This window comes from Cygnus atratus, chromosome 15, assembly GCF_013377495.2.
Source record: "Cygnus atratus isolate AKBS03 ecotype Queensland, Australia chromosome 15, CAtr_DNAZoo_HiC_assembly, whole genome shotgun sequence".
In the NCBI taxonomy this organism is placed as follows: Eukaryota; Metazoa; Chordata; class Aves; order Anseriformes; family Anatidae; genus Cygnus; species Cygnus atratus.
The window spans coordinates 8,768,049-8,789,197 of record NC_066376.1 but is presented as its reverse complement, the minus strand read 5'-3'; the positions used below and the strand labels follow the sequence as shown (position 1 = coordinate 8,789,197).

Genomic DNA, 21,149 nt, shown 5'->3' with positions numbered 1-21,149 from the left:
GCCCGGTACCCGCCGGGCTCTCCCGCCCCGAGGGAAGGCGGCGGGCGCGGAGCACGCTGGGAGTTGTAGTGCCGGGACGGGCGGCGGCTGAGGGGCAGCAGCTGCGGCGCGGTACCGGGCAGGCCGCGGCGGCGGGGGGCAGTGGGACCGGGGCCGGGGGGGGGCTCGGGGAGGGCGGCAGGAACGGGCCGAGGGGAACGAAGCGCCGGCAGGGCCTCCTGAGGAAGCCGGGCTCTGGTGGTTGGTTTGTTTTTTCGGTGGAAGGGCTGGTCTGTGTTGCTACAGGGATATGTGAAGGAGGAGGGTGGTGGGGTGAGCTACCTTCCTGTCAGCCCTCTGAATATCGGGGCTGGTCTTGCCTTAATATGGACTTAATATTAGTATTGTTTTAGTTTAGCTGCATTGTCTCTTTTAAATGGCTGATGGGAAGTAACTGGTCGTAATGGGAGGCCTTAAAGGTTTAGTCTTTGATGGAAATTTTTAAGATTACCTGTAGCACATGTAATTGTGTGTGTCTGGGTTATCTCAGTGCTTGTCTCATCAATGTATCTACGATTGAACATGTTTTTTCATTCGTATATGCAGATCTTATAAGCAAATTAGCTTTGCTGCTTTTCTTAATGGCAGGAAAAAGATCAAGTGACATTTCTAACGTATCGTTTGTTTCCCAGATACAGTGATACAGACATAAAAACTTAAATTAGTTGTGTTGTTGTTTTCTATTCATGGCCTTGGAAGTACAGTAGCTTAATTTTATTGCTCTGTGCTGTTTAGTTAGATGAAAATGGAAGACTATGAAATATTCTGTAAGAAGCATCTTTCCAGAATCCAGGAAGAGGCAATAAAGACAGAAAGCCTCTTTCATTGTTCAGCACAAAAATATCTCCTTTATTCAGTTCCATGGAGTTCCTGTGCTTTCGCCCCTGGTAAGGCTTCTTCTTTTTCTTTTCTTCCCTGGTGTGTTACCTGTGCTTTGATATGTGTGTAGTGATGCTTCTGAAGGTACAGTTCTGTTTTAAGGTATTACCAGACCTGCTGCTTAGTGTAGTCTAGGCATTCCTAGCTTTAATTTTACAATGTAAAGGGTAAGTTTTTTTTCAGTTGGTTGGTGTTTTTTTTTTCTGTTTGTTTGTTTCAATGACTGCTATCATTTCTTGACTTCATTTATTATTTTCACATGGAGAGTGAAAATATTTGTAGTCTTAAATAGATAAATGTTACTGCTGGGCTTAACTTTAATATTATATTGATATTCCAAATATCAAATAATCTGTTTGTTTAAAACTGTCCAAAAATAATAATGTGACAGTAGGAATAGGAAATACTGAGGTTGTTAACAAGCTTTTAATTATACTTCTTTTCCTCATATATTTGCACCTTCCTCTTATATATTTTACAGGCTCATCAATTATGTTAAAGCTATTCTATTCTTAATTTAAACCGAGCCAATAAGAAAGCTGTTGATAGTTCATGTAATGCAACTGACTTCCTTTCAGTAATGAGAACTACGAATGGAGAGTGTCTGACAATGATCTCCAAAAGTTGTGATGCAGATATACATTAGAGACTAAAAGAATATATTGCAATATTTTTCATGTATAAAGGGGTACATTTTTTGAATTATCATAGAAGAAATGTATAATTGGCTAGAAACTACTTAATTTTGGAGAACTTTGTGAAACCACTTTTTGGAGATGAAGTTTTGTAGATTTAGTTTTGACTTTTATCCAAACTATATATTCTAAAGTAGTAACTTGGAAGATTTTCTGATATAGTTTTTGATAGGATCCAGAAACTTGCTAGCTTACATTTCTTTTTTTCTGTCTCATGAAATTCACCACTGGTTCAGAGGGCAAGTGCAAGCTAGTCCTTCACAGAACTTAATAGATTGAGTGTAGGTAGGAATGTTGGTCACAGGGCTGCCAAAACCTCCCATCTCCGTGGAGGACTGGGAAAGACCTGTCCTGCAGTCTCAGTCCTGTGTCATTTGAAGTTGGCATTGCAGCATGTAATGCTCATAAAAAAATTATAAACTATCTTTTAAATTCATGTTCATTAGCATGTATGCCAAAAAAGACATTTTGTGCAACTGCATAAAAAAGTGTAATTGGTTAAAAAGAAATTGGCATTTAAAGTGTGTGCAAAATCTCAGCTTAGGTGGTTGTTTTTCTTCTGTTCTTTGTTTTTGTGGTTTTAATTTATTTTTGTAATTCTGTATTGTAACTTGCATTTAGTGGTATCTTACACTCTGTTTTGCAGCTGAACTTTGAAAAGAAAAAGGAAATAGAGCAGTATAAACAGAAAGCACTGGATCTAGAGACCTGGAGACAGAACTCCAAGAAGAGAGCTTTACTGAATCGTGTTCAGGAGATTCTAGAAAATGTTCAGGTAGTGTTCAAATCCCTTCTTATAGCTTTAGAGGAAACATCTCCTCATATATGTTTTGAGAAAGGGCTGGGATTTAGGTATTCACTGGTGAAATTAATAGCAGTTAACTCTTCAAGAACCAGCATTTGCTAGTATTTGTGCTGTGTGACCAGATGATTGATTATTTAGCAGTAGTCTCTACATTCATTGTAATGTATGGCATTTGCTCTTCACTGCTTGTTTTGCTGTATGCAAAAGGCAGACTACACTAACTGACTGACCGTTGCTTTTGTAACTCTCAAGCAACTAGATTATAAAAGCAAACAAACAAAACTACTGTTGTTACAGCAACTGGCTTGCTTTATTTGCAAACCTGTAGTTTAATAGAAAAATGTGTGTATATATATACAACTTTATGATTACAGAAGTAAAATTACCTTTGAAACAACTTGTAGTTCTGCTGGGTGCTTTGTAATTTTACTGCAACTATTTTTTTTTCTTTGGTTCTTCGGTGATGAATTCAGTAGGGTTTTAACTGAAAAGAATATTAAATACATTCTAATCAAGCAGTATTATTTGTCTTTGTAACATAGCTATAATACAGCCTTTAAATTAACCTTTTGATTGAATGGGTACAGTTAACGCTGAGTGTGTTGAGTTACTAAGGTGGCAAACCTCTAAGTTACCGAGCTCGTAGTGTTTACTGGAGCGCACATGGCAACAGTCATCTGACTTGGGATATGAAGAGCAGACCAGGAACTTACATTCAGTACAAAAACCTTATTTTTTTTTTTTTTTCCAAGGATGTCCCCTTGATAATTGAGTTGCAACGTGTAGGATAACCTGTATTTTAGTGTGGAAATCATTTTAACCAAATGCTGGCTACAAGTACCATGTAATTTTCACTTAAATAAAAGAGAAGCTACATAATGCATGACATGTAACTAAAGTTGTTTTTACAAGTACTTGAAAAGTTGTATTTCATGTCTCTGGATTAGTAAAGAAATGAAAAAAATATAGTTCCTCTACTACCTTTAGGAATTATTTTGATTTGTTCTTAGTTGTCTGTAGGTTAATCTATATTTGATGTTGATTTTTTTCAATTACATTTCTTATTTAATATGAACATGATTTCATATTTTAACAGGAATCTTGCAATATAATTTGAAGCCATAAAATTATTTGAATGTATCCAAATTACTGTGTGAAGAAAAAAGCATCTTTGCGTTCAGATATTTTGTATCACTAAAAATTTTGAGTGGACCATTATCAACATTTATATTTTAATTCCAGTAACCTTTTTCTCATTGCATGGAGCTTTATATTGTAAGTAATTTGAAAGAAATTTGCAATACTCAAACTGAAAATTTTTATGGGTTTTAAGGTTGTAGCATTCTCTTTTAAGTGCAGATGAAGTTTGCATTAATTTGAAAATCAGAGATTTCATCCAAAATATGTGATATTTTTCAATTTTTATTTGCAGATCAGGAAGGGATCTAGTGCAAGTGATGTGAACATGGGGGAGGGTGAGAATACGTGCCCTGCTTCAGACTCAAAAGCTTTGACTGACCTCACAGCTCCATCTGATGCCAGTTTGCCATGTTCTCCTAAACAGCATGGTCCCACGGAGCTTGAAAAGACTCCAGAACTTGTGTCATCAGATACGGTGGGGCAAGTGACATCAAATGTGACAGAAGTTCAAGCAGCTGAAGATAACGTTTTTTCAAAGCAAAGCGAGAGTCACTTCTCCGAAGACATACCTTGTCCAAGGGCTGCATCTCCTGACAGCACGCAGAGTAAGCTTGTGTCACACGCTTTGCAAAAGCAAGAGGAAGCAGCAGTGCCATCATCTGACAAGGAAGTCCAAGATCCGTATGTAATGAGCCTTCAGAACCTGCTGAAAAAATCCAGGGAGTACGTAGAGAAAGAGCAAACGAGGCGTGGCTCAAAAAGTAATTCAAAGAGGAGTATGAGTGAAAGTCATTCAGACAAAGAAAATGATGCAGTTAAAACAACTGATTCTGTGAAAGAGCGAGCGAAGATTACAGGCAGAAATTCCACTGCTGTGCCACTTGATAAGCCCAGTCTTAATAAATCAAATACCCTTCTCCAGGGTACCTCTTCTCATAGCAATAACACAAGTATGTCAACTTTATCCAGTTTTTCTAAAGTGGACATTCCTGTGAGAGTTGGAACACCCCCGCTGGTGGATTCAGATTCAGATGAAGAATTAAAAAATACTTCTGTGGTTGATCGTGACAGTAGCATTGTCAGGAGCCTCATGGGATCGTATACCAAATTGCCAAGCCCAGAGCCAAGCATGAGTCCTAAAATGCACCGAAGACGCCCAAGACCTCTGTCGATGGGACACATAGTTATAAATAATCCTGTGAATGCTTATGAATTGAGCCCTAAAGGCAAGGGGAGAGCGATGGATTTAATCATGCAAGATATTGCTGATAAAAATAATGTGTCTGAATCAGTGCCAAAGTTCATGGTGGACTTCTCTATGCTTTGCCCTAGCAGAGTTCCTGGTGTCATCAGGAATTCTGCAGCTCCCTGTGATGGGTTGGTGGTTGGCAAACCAATTCGACATTCCTTTGGGCCCTTGGAAAGCAAGGGGCCGTTGTCTGCTACAGTGGAAGGACAAGTGGCGATGGACAGCAGGGGACCATATAAAGTAGAGACTGCTGCTAATACTGCAGCTCCAAAACTGAATGAGCCATTTGGCATCAGTCAGTCTACAGTAACACAGAAGCTCCTAGCCGTGCATGAAACTAAACCGTCTAGTTTGCTCGAAAATACAAAATGTAATTCTCCAGTAGAACTCAATAAATCTTACGATGTAGAAAACCCATCCCCGCTGCTAACACAGAGCAAGCATATGCGTCAGCAGATGGATACTCCAAGTGCTTCCCCAGCAAATGAGCAGTTTCTGGAAAATACCTTTGAAAAGGTAAAACGTAGACTTGATTTGGACACCGACAATTGCCAAAAAGAAAACAGTCCCTGTGCTGTAACAGTTGGAATGGAAGAACAAGAGAAGCAGTGGTTGCAAGAACAGAAATATTCTGTGGGATCAGTTTACATTACCAAGAACACAGCTCCTGATTCAAGTATAGTAAAAGGTAAAAGATTCCTGTAGTTGAGGGTTTTTCCTTCAACTTCTCAGTTTAGAAATCTTTTAGGGAGAAACAATGATAATTGAAAATGTTATAACGTAGTCATTGGTGGTTTGAAGTATATATATCAAAAGACAAAAGTTTGATTGTGTCAGTTATCTTTTTTCAGTAATCTCATTATTTTTCTGGTTTTTAATGACAAATTCTGAAATTTAACTTGCTACCTGAGCCTTTCCTAACTGCTACAGAATGGAGTCATTGCTGACTTAGGAGTCGATTGGAGTCAAAAGTCTTATAACACCTATCTGTAACAAATACTTGATTAAATAATTTATGGGGAAGGGTCAGATAAAACATTGTTTCTCAGTTTGGTGAATTCTGTATTTATTCTCAAGAGTGTCATTTAACCACAAAATAATACTAAGTTCTCATCTGAATGTAGAAGTTTGAACTTAGTTTTAATAAGAAATAATATTCCATTAGATATAAATAAGCCTACTAAAATACCCCTTTTAAATTAAAAGAAAATACCTTTTAAAAGGTAGGTTGCAAATTATTGTATGGGTATTTTCTTCCAATTCAAGACTCTTACATTTGTGTGTGTCTCTACCATGTCAAGCCAAAGTGGCTTAAGTATTTTTTTTTAACTCAAGTGAGTGTAGGTATGCTCTTCTCAGAACTAGATTTTTTGCATCTGTGTTTTAATGTAGGCTCAGTTGGTGCCACTGCTGTTCCATCCACATGCTTATCCCGCAAATATGAACATGCAAATATTTTGAAGGACTGAAGTAACTGATAAAGTTCTTTGTAATACATAGTGGCAGCTTGATATCAAGGTTCTTGCAATACATAGTGGCCGCTCTATGTGAAAGATGTCATGCTTTTTACCGATGGTGCAAATTACTCCTGTTAAAGCATGTATATCTGTGGCAAAGATCGCATAGAAAATGTTTAATGCTTGATTCTTTGTATTGTATATATCTTCTCAGAAGAGATTTTAAAAACTAAAATGTTGGCATTTGAAGAAATGAGGAAGAGGCTTGAAGAACAGCATGCACAACAACTGTCGATTCTGATAGCTGAACAAGAGAGAGAACAGGAGAAACTGCAGAAGGTAAAGCAAAAAAGAGGAAAAATTCCAAGCTAAAGTCAAGTGTGTTGAAGTTTGTCAGGAAGTAGTTGTTTTTAACATGTATATTCTGTTGCTTTGGAGTCTTAGAAAACTAGTCTTACAGTTGATTCTTTCTTTTGTAGGAACTGGAAGAACAGGAGAGGAAGCTGAAGGGAAAGAAGGTTGCTACAACGGAAATAGAAATTTCCAAAGTGAACATTAACAGTAGGATGGAGTTGGAGTGGAGAAAAAGCGAAAGTGGCTTACTGGAAAGCGTGCAGTCTCAGCTGGAGACAGTCCATAACACAAACTCGACCAGCATTGGTAAAACTTACCACAATATTTAATTATATTCTATGTTTTTCTCTACAGTGCTTGACTGGAGCAACTGCCTATTGTACTGATAGAAGCAGGGCTCCTGTTCAGGCCTCTTGTCAGCAGATCCTGACCAACAGCTGCTGCCTTCAGCTGCTGACAGCATATGTAAAACAAATTTTCTTTCGCATGTTTGTCTGGGTGGCAGTTTCAGCCATTCTTGTACTGTTCCAGGTGTTGCATCTGCATAGAGTTGTTAAGGGGAATATTTGAGGAAGGCAAGTTAAAAGTCAATCGATCTGGTCAAGGATGAGGACATGAATTTGCATTGTGTCACAGAACGTTCATCGTGATGCCACGTAGCTGTGGTCTAGTGCTCTTTTTTGTGTGGGAGGATTAGAAGGGCTCTACCAGGGAGTCTTGTCTGTAAGGATGTACAGCAGTAGTCAATGGCATGTCTTGCCTGTTCCAGTGTGTTATGAAATGGTTGTTTTTTTTTTTTTCCATTGGTTTATCTAATTTTGCTCTGAAATGAATCAAATTTTCAGATTGCTTCTTGCCTGTAATTGACCTTGTAAACAAAGTTGCTACTTCTGAGCTGCGTTCTGTTTCTTCACTGTTTTAACATGCACTTTGCAAACACAGATGGAAATCTGATGTTTTAACAGGAGAAGAGCAAAGGAACTTTGAGAGTAAAATTGCTGAACTATATGATTAAGATTGTTTAATATTCATCTTTAGGTTCCATGTTAGCAGCATTAAACACTTCAAAACCGCTTTCTTTGAGATGCTTTATGGATAAGATTTTGTGTAGCAACTTTAATATTATGTGAGTGGTTTTTTTTTTTCATGGCGTAGCATACAGATATTTTTTCTCCCAATATGTAAGTATTATAGTCCACAATTTGAATAAGAGTAGCTAACAGCACTGGGAACCTCTCTGTTCTCTCCAAAAAGACTTCCTGACTGCAGCCTGAGTTAAGTTTATGTGTGTGATTGAATTTTTTTTCTTAATTAGTTATTTTTATGGAGTGCTGTCTTATGTTTTTTTTTAAGTATGATGATTTTGTATATAGAGCATCTGTTTTTGTATATAGAGCTCTGTGTGTATTTGCATGCATAGTCATTACTTTATGGAAAGAAATCTGTGTGTTAAACCATACACTTTGCTTTGCGTGCAGGTTTTGCTCATACTACAACACCTAACACCTTCACTTCAACAAGTGAAACTTCATTCTACCTCTGGGGACCATCGGGTAGTGGAGTTATAAAAACCTCAGTATCTAGGCCAAGTAACAGGATCAAAACTAGGTGGACTCAGGTAAGGAAAAAGATTTATTTGTAACTTAAAACGCCCTTTAGTTTTTGTAAGACGCTGGCAATTTTGTAATAGCTGTGTAGTAATAAATTTCACTGAAAAGATCGATATCCCTTCCTATATTGATTTAAATTACATGGGACAACTGTATAGCATATTTTTCCTCCTATTCATATATGCAAAATAATCATATAACAGTATATTGCTTCTGCTAAATTAATACTGTGGTGGGTACTTCTGGCATAGCCAAAACTTTTTACCCTTATCAACAGCTTCTTTCTTACTTCAAAACTTAAGTAACTGATGTTATTTGAGAAATAATTCTTAACTTCTGCTTTGTTTATTCAATGTTTAGAAAATGCTACTTTTCTTTTAAGGTTTTCAGTCCAGAGATACAAATGAAGTTCAGTAAGATAACTGCTGTGGCAAAGGGATTTCTTACTCGTAGACTCCTGCAGACAGAAAAACTGAAACATCTTAAGCAAACTGTAAAGGTAAGATCCACATTTTTAATTATGTGGCTTCTCCTCCTGTTGAGTATGTTCTTTTTATCTTTCTTTCTGTCCTGTTGTCAATTGACAGTTGAAATCATGCATTTTCTGCTTTCAGAAGAATTTAGTAATATCTGCCATTTGGACATGTTTAAGTGCTGCATTGCTTACTGTCATAAGGTCCAAGTAAAAGACAACCAGCACTATGCAAAAAGTTTGTGATGATTCCTTGGTTGTGAAGGATTACGCTCAGTGCTTAATCTCATTTCCCCCTCTCCGCCAGGATACTATGGAGTTCATAAGGAATTTTCAGTCTGAAGCCCCATTAAAAAGAGGAAGTGTTTCAGCACAAGATGCATCCCTTCATGAAAGAGTAATGGCTCAGGTGACATAATTTAAACTTCCTTTTTCTTTCCTAGCTATTCTGCTTTTGTAAAAAGAAGTTGGTTGTTCATGTGTGGTAGTATAAGTACCTGAAACTTTCACAGTGGCTTTATTCAAAAGAAAAAGTGTAAACTCTGTGAAGAAAAGATTAGATTTTTCTGCTGACGCGTTAAGAGGGATTTCTAAATTACCTTTTAAAGCGTTTTGTCTAAACGGAGCTTGGTGATCAAAACCATGGGAAAGTTAACTATTTTATGAATTTTTTAACTATTCTTTCCAGCTGCGAGCTGCTCTGTATGACATCCATGACATATTTTTTACAATGGAGGCATTTGAAAGAATGAATATTCTGCGTCACGATCGTGAAGTTCGTAAAGAGAAAATGCTTAGGCAAATGGTGGGTTATAGTCACGACAATGTAAACTGCTTTTTCTTTTTTTTTTTTAAGTGTTTAAATACTGAACCATTTTCCTTTTAAGAGACTCTTCCTGACGAAGTAAAAAATTTACAATCTTAATTGTTAAATTGTGCTCGTGTAATTATTAAAAGTTAAAAATAATAATAAAAATCACTGCAGTAGGAGGTATCTGTCTAGAAACGTTTAGTGCGTAGACATAATAAACAGTGAAAAACATGATGAAAGTGATAACAAAATTTCGGACTTTAAGAATTTATTATGCCACGCAAGCCTTCTTAATCTGGTAGTATAAGGAAGATTCTTTGTTTTTAAAGAAGATAGAAATCTTGGATTTAGCCTGAACATGAACTTTGTACTGAAAAGAGAGAAATTTAAAATATATCAATATTTTTATTTGTTTGTTTTAAAGTAGGGTCAGGTCAGATGAGGTTAAGCTCAATTAAAACAGTAATGAGTGTTCCTGTTGGTTGTTTTTGCTTTTATAGGATAAAGTAAAGAGTCCAAGAGAGAGAGCAACACTTTCAACAGCTACGCAGAAATCTCTGGATAGGAAAAAGTACATGAAGTATGTGCAGTTCTCCCTTTGGTGGGTGGAGGGTGCAAGAGGATGGGTAGGAAGAGTAGGAAATAGTCAAAATAAGTTTTTGGAGAAACAGATTCTTTGGAAACCAACATCTCTCCTAAGAAGAATGAATAAAAAAGCTTCAGGCATGTGGTGTGTTACCACTTGTAGCAGTTCCGTCTTACTTTTCAGAGGCTTCTTGTCCCTATGGGCAAAATGGTTGTTCCAGGTTGTGCATTTACAGCATATTTCAGTGGCGATCAAAACAACCTCTGTGCACTCAATTTATGGTTGATTTTTGTAGGTTATTTTATCAACCTTTCCAAAGTGCCTAGCAAGAGAGATACTTGGTAGAATATCTCTGGCAAGGAGTATTTTTGGGATGGTGGCAGACATTATCTGTCTACTGCAACGCAGTGGACAGAATAGAAGTGTTACGCTTGCTCACGTGTAAAAAGCGGTAATCCGTAGAACTATTCTGGCAGTATTATATGTAGATGTAGATTCTGTTGCTGGTTTTCTCTTGCTATTTATGTTTAAGACCTACATGATGATTTTGTAACTTAAATACGCTTCAATGCTGTTGTTTCTCTAGGGCTTCAGAAATGGGAATGCCAAGTAAAAAAATAATCATAAAACAAAAAAGTCCTGAAAGCCGGTGAGTGAAGATTACTCTTATTACAATGCTTCTAAAGAACTGTCTTACAATGTTAGATTCTTTGGTCTTTGTTGCTTGTTTGACATCAATCAGCTTGATTTTAGCCATTATTATGGCATTAATGAAATCGGATTCAGTGTGGTCTGAGAAAAGGGGTTATTACTTCTAAAGTTAGAAAAAATATATTTTTTTGTTTTCCTCAAAGTCAGTTCAGAAATTATTTGTTTACGGTTCTAACTCTGTATGTTCAGGTACAAGGTTTCTCTCAGATATACTATTAGTATCTCTTAAGCTTTACTTTTGTGTGTGTGTGTGTCTTTGCTTTAAATAGCTAGTGAAAGTAGTATTTTTACTCTGGAATTTTAATTCCTGCCACTTTCGCCTACATGTCAGAGCCCTCTAGCCATTCTGAAACTTTCTGTGTGAAAGATGATGCATAGTTCAGTATTCCTTGTGAGATTTTTATTTTATTTTATTTTATTTTAAGAGGGGAAAAAGCACTAATAGAAGTTTGCGTTTTAACAGAGTACTTCAACCAAATCAAGGACAGAATGCCCCAGTTCATAGATTGCTTTGCAGACAAGGGTAAGGACACAGCATGTTCTTGACCTAACATTAAAAGTAAATGCAAAGTGCAAAAACACAGTAATTTCTGAAGTAATATTTATACTTAATGGTGCAACTGTTTTTCAAAGGCAAAATAATTCTCACAGTATTTTGAGAGTGATAAAGCTTTATTTTACCGTATACTGCAAGAAAATACTTACTGTTATCATCCTCTTGTGTATTGTCTCCATTTACACCGTGTTTTGACATTTCTATTTGTAACATTCATTCCATGAAGCTTTGCTTCCACTTAATGAAATATATGTATTTTTAAATGTAGACTGTAATGCCACAGTATCTGAACTGAATCAGTTTCTTGAACAGAGTTTTAAAATTCTCTGGAGAGATGTTCTCTTATGTAATGTATCTTCTTAAGCCTTAATAATGTCAATAGGTGTTGTGCACATAGAATCATTAAGGTTGGAAAAGACCTCCAAGATCATCTGGAGGAGCCTATATGGGACGGTGTAAAAATGATTTCATGCCAAACAGTTTGATAGTGTCTTTATATTTTTGGATACGGTCTTTCAACATTGATGCAAGTGACTTATTAACTCTTTTATATTTAATTAGAACCCCTAAGACCTCAATGAAGGGGGTTGATCAAAATAGAAAGAAGGCCTCAGAGAGCAGAGTGTCTAACAAGGCTGTTCCAGGTGTGTAGAAAATTGGTGCTTGGATTGTATAGTAAATAAGTTACTAGTATCAAGAAAAAATAGATGGGGGATATATTGTTTTCCTTTTCTTGACCACCTGCTTTGCTGTGTCTTAAATCTGACCTGTCTCTTCAGACATGCACTGGTAACTTAACCATCCGCTGTAAAGTTCTGTAAATGTGGGGTATAGAATGTACTACATAGCTCATTTGATTTCACTTGTCAGATGCCCAACCATAAGTATTTTTTCCAAATATATTCACTGTAACTGTTTGAGAGGCTAATAGTAGTCAAAGTAGAGTTGGATCGATCGTGTCGTTGCAGTTCTGTACATGTGTAACTTGTCCTTTCAATAGGTTTTGTTTCAAAGACAGGACAGTTTCAGAAGACTTGCCAGTGGGTATTTAGTCTCCGTATGCTGAAACTTAAGTTTCTACTGTAGAATCTTACAGAATGTGTGAGTCTTAATGAGACAAAAATAATACTCCAAAAGTGGAGTATTCCTGAGCTTGCATACAGAGATTACCAGTTGGTTACCTTTTTAATAGGAAGGTTTGATAATAGTGCCAGACCTCTCTGTTTTCAGCCTGTTCAGGCATGAAGAGAATAAAACACTATGAAATATCTTTTGCAATTTCCATTTTTTAATTTGATTTCAAATTTCTTAAGTGACAAGCCTTTATTTATCAACAGATGAGTTGATCTGGAGTTTTAAAAGCTGTTTAAGATTTTATAACACTTTGCTCTCAAAGGAGAGTTCCACAAGTCAAGTATAAAACAATTAGGAACTTTTGGGCTCAAGAAGTCAAACTATAATGTAGTAGAATTTCAGCTCCTTCTCATGGTGATCTGAAATAACGTTGTGTATTAAGTATCAAACCTTTCCTAGAAGGAAGATTCTGCATTTACTGCTGACCTGGAGCAATGCTATAGGGAGTATCTCCGTACTTCAGTACAGAGTGTGCACTGTTCAAGTGTTCTGTTTTCTCAGAAGTGATTGTCCTTGTACTTTGTGAAGCCAAGAGAAGTGGCTGTAGAAGGACATACGCTAATAAGAAACCATGCATACAAACCATGCAACATCTTTAGCATTTCATTTTGAAAGGAAATAAAGGGGATGGGGGGAGGAGTAAATGATGAGATTCCAACCAAGGTTGGTTTGTTTTATTTTTCAGTTACCAATTCTCCTGGCAATGTTGTCACCACTAAGGTGCAGCAAAGCAGTTACTCAGTTGCACTCAAAATTAGCAAAGATTGTAAATAATCTCTCTGAAATAGAAAGAAGAATATTAAGTAAGCAATGTAACTGTAGCAAGCAAAGGTAACCATATGTCAGTTACTATTTGCAAGTTTGATGAAACAATCAGTAACCCTTCCAGTTACAATATTTTAGAAGTTGTCAAGAGTAGTAATGAGAGTATGGTGTCAGTATCAAGCTTAGCATTGATTTGGGATCTGGATGCTTCCCCACTCTCATGTAATTGATGCTTGGGGTGTGATAATCTATTGTGTTTTTTACATTTAAGTCTGACATCCAGTTAAAACGTTCTCTGTCACTCTCCTGCATTGGCAGTGCGTGTTGCTCTGCTGAGTCCCCAAGTTTATCTTAGTTGTAATTACCTAAGTCCTGACAGTTAGTACCAGGCAATGAAAGGAATCCTTTGGAATACATCTCTAAATTTCTCGATTCCATTCTTTATTGCTATTTGTTGACTATCTGGAAAGCTGTATAATGCCTCCTGTAGTGACCTTCTTTGAACACGAAGTAGATGATTTAACCAGTTGTATGCTGTCTAGTTCTGGTTACACAATATAACCTCAATTTAGTGTTTTGACGTCACTTAATTTCCTGTGGTATATAAAAGAGCATGTGGAAGTACTGGTATTAAATAGGTTAGACTACTTATACCACGTGAGTAGTAGAAAGGCATTCTGAAATTACTAGATGGGGGATGTTTGGCATGAAAGAAATCTGCATAACTTTGCATAATGAAGAATACCTTAAGTTGAATATATTTAATGTGGTTTTCTTTATACATGGATTAATTTGAATAGTGAAAGGTTTGGCAGTATGTTGAATATATTTGGTTTTAGTGAAGTAAGTTTCTTTTCAAGAGAGATTCTTGGAAGTCAACTGTAGTAAGGCAACAAGTTTTGTCTGAGAGAGACCATTGAGAAACTATAATCTCAAGTCATTTTGAAAAGAAATGACATACTTATATCTGTAACTATGCTAAGTCTGCAAACTCTTAACCCATAATATTTCTATTTTGTTTATTGTCCTCGTTCATCCCTAACTCGCAGCTTGTTAGAGGGGCAAAAGGGAAGAAGGGTTAGTAGAATACAGATATTCCAGATGTCACTTAAGCATTCAAAGTAGGTATGAGAGAGAACTTCAGAAGAAGACAGTGACCTAGCCATCAAACTACTTTTTTTTTCCATTCTTTTGACTGTTCTTTTAACTTTTGTCAACAAAGTGCTTTGTAGTTCTGATACCACTCTGATTGGTGTCTTTTTCTAGCACAAAGGTATTTTTCTTTAATAGGTGGTCTTAAATTTAGTTTTTGTTGTGTACTCCTTGAATCCAAAGGTCTGTACTAAAGAGAGAACCTAATAAATCTATGAAGAGTCATCCTTTTGTTTGGTTGGTTTTGTTTTAATAGGGTAATGATGCTCAGTCAGTAGCTTGCAAGCTGTGCTAGGCAGGGCATTTACAGGGAGGGACTAGGCAGGGGGAGAAAACTAGCTTGAAATATGTCCATTTATTTCCTAATAGTAAAACATTATTAAAGGTGGGCTGATTCAAAACTATGTGGTGTTCAAGCACTACTAAAGCATCATGCTTGTCAGCCTGGTTGTTTGTCATACGGGATCACAGGTGAGCTGAAGAGTATAGCACCGGCGAGTGCTGGGCCAGCGAGAATGCCTTTTTGTGTAGTGGGAAACAGTGTTCAGATGTGAGGGATCCTGCTGTGGTAAGGTCTCTGGGGGCATTTCCAAAGCTGCTTTGCACTGTACTGAACATAGCTCTTGGGCACCTGTAATTAACCACTGTGACGCTGACAAAGAGTAACTGAAAATCATTAAAAAAAAAAAAAAAGACTTGCACTTACTTTGTCACATTTGTTTAATTGCCTGGTAATTATTTCTTTTCCATGGCTGTCTTCCATTTTCACTGCTCTGCACCATGTGATATAACTTTCACTGCTTTCATATAAATGTTTGCTCACATTGCTGGACACTCTCAATAACTTCCTGAACCTAATGAATGCTGAATTGTGCTTCTTTTTAGCAGCCTGCAGTGCTAAACCCTTATCACTGGAAGATAATTGTGCTACGCATAGTGTAATATGGCTTTCTAAATATGTATATATTTAGAAATTTGTTACATGTGGAGAGATTTTTATTTTACTTTTTACTCTTAAGCAGCTTTCTTTTTATTATAAGGGCTTTGCCTGATAAAGTTATTCATACTGCACTTTTAATTCTGGTTGTGTTTGTCAACATATGGAAACCTGCAACTGTTCTCCTGAAAAGACAGTTCACTTTTATTAAGATTTGAGTATTCTCTGGCACATATATTATTTTTTTAATAGTTTATTGAAGTCTCTTTATGCTTAACAGCTAAGTTGCTGCTGAGTTATAGTTATCTGATAGCTAATTACTGCATTAGAAGTGTGCCTGATGCAAAGTATATAATTCAAGTCATGCAAAGTAATTTAAATCAAAAATTCCTATAATATTCTACCAAAGAGGTTTTGGCAAGTGGGGTCTTTACAGTGAAGGTGTGGTGAGTGCAAGATTTGGTCCCTTCCTCTGTGTAATGCGTGTCTGGGATGTTGCAAAAAGACGAGGCCATTGTCGTGGCGGCACAGGTGCATGTTGGTTTTGGCTGCTACTTCTTTGTGTCCCTTTCTCAGTTCTGGAGCTCTCTTTCTCAGTTTTAGCAAGAACTTCTTCCCATTTGCAGCTGCTTTCACAGAAAGTTGGATCACAAGATGGGAAAGGAGCTTATCTGTGAGGAGAAGAAACTATCAGAGTGAAACTTTACATTTTGCCTATGCCTTACACTTGCTTCCCTCTGGCTCATGCACGCGTTTCTCCTGAACCTGAAAACTATTCACCTTGGGGGCAGTTGCTATGCATTAAGAACAAATGTAACAGAAGAGAGATCTGTTGTGTGTGGATGTCTGAGGAAGAAAGTTTAGGCCCACATTCCAAGAAACAAGAATGAAGATAATTAGAAATACTAAGATCAACTTACAGTGTTAACTTCGTATGCTTTGCATTACTCTTGCTCTGTCTCTACCTCTTCGTTTATTAACATGGGAGGTGGGAAAAGAAGAGAGTTGTCTTAAATATTTGACTTTGTAATAGTATTTTCATAATTGATATTATGTTTAAAAGTACTACATGGAATAGTTAATCATATTTAATCTGTCTTGATAATGTTACAAACAGACTTACCTTTTAAAAACTTCTGAATTATAGTTGTGGATGTTTTAGATTAGCAGAAAAGACAATGGAACAATTACTGAGGAAGGAAAAACTAGAACGTGTTGTTACTTTCAAGCCTACTAGTAGTTTTAGTAACCTGTTTCACTTACGTGTTCATAAGGCATTTCAAGTGTAACATTATGAAAAGTGTTGTTTTCAAAGTAGGCACTGAATATATAATAATGCTTTAAAATTTTGTCTTTTCAGCTGTATTTGTTAGATAATCTTGTTGCAAAAAGCAGTAGTATCAACTGTGAAATGGTAATATTTCTACTTTGTTTTTAGGAGCATATGCAGGAAGAACCCAAAGAAAGAAGCCAAATGTTGTGACAATTTAAGACGACAGCACTCGCTGGGATAAACAGGCTATTTTTTAATGATGGCATTCTCAGTACTGATTCAAGTATTTCATGCCCTAAATTTATATGTATATTCAGAAATGATAAACATACTTTGTTTTTTCCAGATGATGACATATTCATACAATCATATTTAAGTAATAAAGGGCTGCAAAGCTCTAATACTGTGGAAAATTGCATGTTAAACTTATTAGATCTTCATACTACTGTGTACACATAAGATTCATAATGTTATTTAAAGAAGGCCGTAGAGCAACATTAAGTTAATTCATGACTTAACACTCTGTAATTCTTGTATCTCTCATACAATTTTTGCAAATTGCAATTTCTGTGTATGGTTGCCACCATAAATAAGTCACGCGTATATATTTTTAGTTTCATACCATAAAGTTGAATCAGTTAAATAAGCAAAAATATAATCCTTAAACAAAACTGAGCTCTTCAGTCAGTGAATTTGTCAGCAACCTTTCTGGATGTATTTGTGTAAATGCGATTACCTAACTTCATGGCTGCTGAATTGAACAGATACGGATCCAGATTAACTACTGGACAGACAGATGTACTTGCAAAGACTGTACCGAAACTGCCCCTTTCTGCACATGGTAGATCAAAGCACTGTGCTGGAAGTCCTTTGACTTTTTTTTCCTTCCTGTCTGTGGCACTTTGTTACAGAAATAATTTTAGCCGAGATTAAGAGAAGTATATGTTCAACACAAACGTAAGAAGGCAAGATTTTAATTGTTTTATCATTTCAGACTTGCACATGATTGTCTATAATAATAATTCATATGCCTTATGTTTTCTTTTTGACAACTGCAGTTTTTCTGAGCAGTTTCTCTTGTACCATGATCTAACAGCCCTTGTACTGAAATAACGTTTCCTGGTTTCAGGGGGGGTAAAAACCTCTACCAAAACCCAAGAAAAACAGTCTCTCATTTAAGAAAATCTAATACTGAAATATCACGTTCATATTTTGTCTTGGTTGTCATACTGATGGATATTATTCTTCAACATGAGGGGAGTGGAAGTCTCTAAGTTCTTTCTCTTAATGAACTGGTGATGGGATGTTAACATTAGAAACCAGAGGAAAAACTTGGCTATGTAAGTCTTTGCAGCGCTTACTTCTTTGCTCTTTTACCCTAGCACTAGGGAACTGATTACTTAAATGTGAAATGGGTTATACTTTGTTTTCTTCCTGGTATCAGTACAATGCAACCTTGGAGGCTTTGTAACATACGAACACTGATAAAGGAGAAAAAGGACTGATAAATTTTATTGGGTTAAACAATAACTATAAAAGGAGGATTAATAGTAGGATGAAGAGAGTTATCTTCAGCGACAGCGATGAACAAATTGGCTTGCTTGTGGCACTAGTTGTGACCTCTATCAGTAAGTGTGTCCTCTGCAGCTAGTTACATCGTTAAAAACAAATGTTTTGTACCAAGCAATACCAGATTGCTTATGTAGAAAAGGCAAAGTGCTTCCTAAATACTTTGAAGATGTCACTGCTCAGTGGCTCTGTGCTGTAGCTTTTATTTGAAAGCTTTGGGGTGCCTTCCCTAATGGTGCAAATGTAACAGTTTACACCACTGGAGAACCTGCCTCCTTCATATAAATTCTATGGCTCTTTAAAATTTCAGATGTAATCCAAAAAATGCCTGAGACAAGCTTCCTGCTTACTCAGTAGTCATCAAAATGCTGTTTTGATTTCCTTTGTTTGGAAACTCCAGAAACAGGAGTGGAAAACATCTCAAAGGGGAAAAATACTGACAAGTGTAACGTGTGCCGCAGGTGGCAAAGCTTGCTGTTGATATATCAGAGCTAAAGACTGATGCTTTTAAAGGATGTTTTATATACTGTATTTATTATTAGCATAGGCAATATGTTGACATAAAGATAGGTTTAGCGTGTGAGTAAAAATGAATGCTTACCTTCAGGTCAGGTGTCACACCTGAGCCTCTTTTACTTTAAGCATGTTTCCAATGTGTGTAATAAGCCCCTGTAGCACAACTTCATTTGTTTTTAATGAACTTTCATGCGGCCTTTCTCTTGACAAGTGCCAGAATTTGTTTTTTGTACTTGATCAATGTTTTTTATTTATACATATTTAATTTATCTGACTTTTTATTTTGTGTGCGACTGTAATATCATTACAGAAGTGTATTTATTTTTGTACTTTCATTTTCACCGGTCTTGCTTTTTACTTAAACATATTGCACAATAAACCTGCAATCTTTCAAAAGACCTGTACTGTTTGTTTGTTTTCCCCCTAATTTTAAGAAAATCGCCGCGTTAATTAGGACAGAGCCGTTGGATGGGGCGGGGCGGGAAATGGCGGCGGAAGGCTCGGCCCGGCCGCGGCACCACGTGACGGGGGGGCAAGATGGCGGCCTTCCCCTGGTGAGTCTGTGGGAGGGGGCCGGGGGCGGGCAGGGCCGGGGGCCGAGGCTCCTGAGGGGACCGCCGGGCTCTGCGGCTCAGTCAGGGGGGCACGGCGGGGGGGGGGAAGTCCTCGGGAAGCGAAGCCCCGGCGGGGCTCGGGGCCGCTGGGCCTGAGGGGGCTGAGGCGGCGGCGGGGGGTCCTGGAGCGTCCCCCGGGGTCGTGGCGCCGCGGTCCCCCCTCAGGCTGCCGCGGAGGGCGGGGGGGAAGGCGGCTGACGGGGGCGGTGGCTGAGGGAGCGGGCTCCTGAGAGCCTTTATGGGCCTCTTTGTTTATTTTCCCGGAGTAAGCAAAATAATTAGTTTAGAGCAGTTCATTTTTGGCTTGGTGTAATCCCGCTGGATTTTATGATGCCCCTCTTAAGAGGAAGGGGCAGCGGAGATAACGGAGGTTCAGTCCCGTCGTGCCCAGGGGATGTCGCTGTTGATCCCCAGCAGGGCAGGAGTTGGAGCCGCCTTGGTGGGTACCGTGAGGTGAAGATTTCTGTGGAGAGGATTTAAATTTGCTACTAAGAGCTTTAGTTTCCATTAATTATCTTCCACGAGCTCACTGGGAGTGGTTGCTGTGGTTGTGGGCACGCACTGAAGAAGCAGAGTCCAGGCAGCAACACGAAGCGTTTCCACAGGAGCACAGCATCCCGACGGGGAAGCTGCGCTTTGTAGGAAACAATAATTTACACAGGTTGGTGGTTGTTATGGCGAGGAAGGATAAAGGGGGCTCTGTCACTGACAGAGTGAAGGAAAATATGTTTGTAGCTATCTTTTTCTCCAAGCTTATTTTTCGTTATAAATAAGCTATGTTTCTGGAAGGCTTGCTCTCCTGATGCAGCTGATTTACTAGAGTCCTGAGCAAACTAGCAGTCGAGCCTAACGTAGAATCAAGAAAAGTAAAATGCAGTTATTGGGTTGACATAAATTTCCCATATGTGTATATATTCATGCTGAAAGTCATCTCTTTTTTGTTATTAACATGAGCGAACACTTATATTTAATATGAAGTGGAAATAATTTGTAGCTGTAAAAGTTTGTTGATGAAACCAGTTGAAATTTTACAACAATGTCAGAGCCATGCTTTTTAAAATAAAGCATTTTGCACCGCAGTGAATTTAAAACTTCTATTTACACAGCTAAGAAAATCTGAGGGTGTAAGACAGTTGTAACCCATCAGGTGGCTGTTGGAATTGCTGGTATGCCCTTAGTGTGCCCTAGTGACCCTGCAGAAACTGCAAGGAACAGGTACGGCTGCAACTCCTGGATTTCTGGCGGGCTGGGAGCCGAAACAGCTCCAGTAGCCTGTGGGGTAAGGTAATAGCAGTCCCAGGAAAAAGTACCATTTGCCATGAGGAGGCTGGCCATCTGGCAGGCGTTCAAGGTTGATGGCAACCTCAGTAATCCTCCTGTGTGGAAAAAGGTTGAAAACTGCTGTGGAGACAGTACCTGCAGGCAGGGGCGTATCCTGCTGTATGCACTGCAGGTGAAAACCTGACTTGGCCTGAGTCTTGTTTTCTCCTGGAAGCTGGCTGTGCTGCTGTGGCCGAGAAAGGAAAGCTTAATCTGCTCTCCCTAGAGAAGAGGCAGAACATCATGGCAAAGCGAGCTTGAACTCCTTACTCGTATTAGTTCCATTACAAGCTGCATTGATCACTTGATCACATTGTAAATGCACTTTCTAAAGACTTATTTACAGGGTAAACAGCTCTTCTTCATTCCCACACGTGTATTCGACGTGTATGCATGCCCAGTGATGCTTTATGGTATGGTTAGAATACAACTGATTTTGGCCTGGGAATGGTGTGCCAAGGGAAAGCTGTGAGCAGTGTCTCTCTTTACTGTTGGTGTGGAAATA

General features: G+C 38.0%; 2 protein-coding genes across 2 annotated transcripts in view; both read left to right on the top strand.

Annotated features, from left to right (window-relative positions):
• The first annotated feature begins 784 nt into the window (after positions 1 to 784).
• CCP110 (centriolar coiled-coil protein 110) lies at positions 785 to 19,097 on the top strand. Its single transcript, XM_035548906.2, is given in 15 exon segments — positions 785 to 865; positions 867 to 926; positions 2,260 to 2,388; positions 3,851 to 5,495; positions 6,479 to 6,603; positions 6,744 to 6,924; positions 8,097 to 8,236; positions 8,611 to 8,727; positions 9,008 to 9,109; positions 9,389 to 9,505; positions 10,012 to 10,091; positions 10,684 to 10,746; positions 11,272 to 11,331; positions 11,926 to 12,008; positions 16,791 to 19,097. Coding segments are annotated over 15 exon segments (3,036 nt in total). The 3' UTR covers positions 16,844 to 19,097.
• Positions 19,098 to 19,188: 91 nt separating this feature from the next.
• Positions 19,189 to 21,149, top strand: part of VPS35L (VPS35 endosomal protein sorting factor like) — a 56,901-nt gene continuing 54,940 nt past the window's right edge. Inside the window, exon 1 of the mRNA XM_035548907.2 lies at positions 19,189 to 19,264. Within this exon, the coding sequence (XP_035404800.1) occupies positions 19,248 to 19,264 (17 nt within the window). The 5' untranslated portion in view covers positions 19,189 to 19,247. The remainder of the gene's footprint in view (positions 19,265 to 21,149) is intronic.